This window comes from Propithecus coquereli, unplaced genomic scaffold (assembly GCF_000956105.1).
Source record: "Propithecus coquereli isolate 6110/MARCELLA unplaced genomic scaffold, Pcoq_1.0 Scaffold230, whole genome shotgun sequence".
In the NCBI taxonomy this organism is placed as follows: Eukaryota; Metazoa; Chordata; class Mammalia; order Primates; family Indriidae; genus Propithecus; species Propithecus coquereli.
In genome coordinates this window covers 951,404-953,241 of record NW_012147842.1, presented here as the reverse complement: position 1 = coordinate 953,241, position 1,838 = coordinate 951,404, and the positions used below count along the sequence as shown (strand labels likewise).

Sequence of the window (1,838 nt, the reverse complement as noted above, 5' to 3'; positions counted from 1 at the left end):
GTCAAGCTGTTTTTCAACTACATTGGCTTTAAAGTTTCTTCTCTGTTTTTGTTTTATAGCCTTTTTGCTTCCAGATGATTTTTCTGTATTCTGAGAATATATTGCATATTTTGTAGATCTCTTATTATTTTCCATTTCATCTGTCAAAGGACAACTTGTACCCAGTTTTTGCTGACCAGAGGGCTGAGAATTTTCTGCTGGGTGAGCTTTACAGGAACCTTTGTCACTTGCCAAAGTCTTAGGTGATACATTGTGATGTTTTTCTCTTGACTCTTTACTTTGAAGGAGTGCAGTGCTCTCAGCAGGGGTTATTGTGCGTTGTTTCACAGGCCCAGCTTTTCTTGGTATTGTAATCCACGATCGATCAGCAAAACTTCTATCTGATTCATCAATTACAAATTCATCCTCTATCAACTTCGTATCATTTGGAGGAGGCAAATGAGGTGGAGCAGTTGCTAAATGCCTAACAATGGGACTGAAACAGGATGTTACTTTAACAGCTCAAAAAAATGAAGCTTTTATCTTTGTTTCATGAAGAAAATAAAATTATCTATCTAGGAAATAAAATCTATACATCTTTTAAATAGCAGTTTACAAATCTCCTCAATTTTCCCTTAATCTTATAAGTCTTTCCCTCCTTTTACATTTCTATAATATCTGATCACCCTGATTCATAATATTAATGCGATCACAAAAATTTAGAGCTAGAAGAAAACCTAGACATCAACTAATTTGATCCCCCCACCCAGCCATTTTATATACTAAAAAACCAAAACCCAGATATACATGATTATAACCTAGATACACTGATTCACAGTTCAAAATGAAGGGCCCTATTACATATGATATTATATTACATTATATGTTTGTATAGGTGTCTTTTGGGGTCTGAATTTCTTCACATCCAAAACAACAGTAGATAAGAGTATTTCTAAGAAACCTCCAAGTCTAATATTCTAAGGGAACATTACTAAATTATAAGAGATTAGGGATGATTTCTTCTAATTTTTTTCTATATACCATAGGACTTCATACATAGCAACACCAAATACATAGATGTTGAATGCAAGGAATGTAAAAATGATTCATATCACTAAACTATATTATATAAAAATTCATTCCAAGTTTAAATATTTTACATACATTTTTGTATATGTTTTAAGATTACAGTCATAGTATTGAAATAACTGATGTGTATCTAGAAAGGTAGCATAAGCACAAAAGAAATATAGTGCCATAGAAACAGGAAAAAATAAGACAACTCTTACTACAAAATACACCATGCTACACAATCCGTTATAATTAGGTCAAATAATGCTTCCCAACTTTCTCCACACTCCTCGCCCAAAATTTATTTATTAAGAGAAAGTCTAGGTCATGAATGTTATCATCATTTCCCACATGTAGCAGTATAACAAGATAAAGAATAAAATAATTAGAGAATTTCGATCTTATGGGTTATAATTTAACATTAACACTAATTCCTAAATATTTAAGAGCATGTACATATTAAGTACATACAAAGCAATCCATGCATTTAGTGGGGCGGTAAATAAATCATGAGCAGTACATTGTAATTAAATTAAACAGTACTTTTTCCAATTAGTTGGGGAAATTTTCTAAAGAAGGAAGGAATTATTCAAAGGACGGTAATCTGATGGACTGACGACTCATTTTGCATTTCCCTGCTTTTTATGATAACAGCCCCAAGCAAACCACATATTGCAGTGAGATATACAAAATCAAAAACTTAGGGTAAACATCCAAAGTCCAAAGCTAACATATTCACTACTATTTCTGCCTTTTTCACTTGGGTAAGGAGGCTTAGGTATTTTTAG

The 1,838-nt window shown here is 32.4% G+C and overlaps 1 protein-coding gene across 1 annotated transcript in view; it reads right to left on the bottom strand.

Annotated features, from left to right (window-relative positions):
* Positions 1–1,838, bottom strand: part of CENPC (centromere protein C) — a 105,556-nt gene that overhangs the window by 68,686 nt on the left and 35,032 nt on the right. The window contains 1 exon segment of the mRNA XM_012645340.1: positions 1–475. Coding sequence (XP_012500794.1) covers positions 1–475 — 475 coding nt within the window.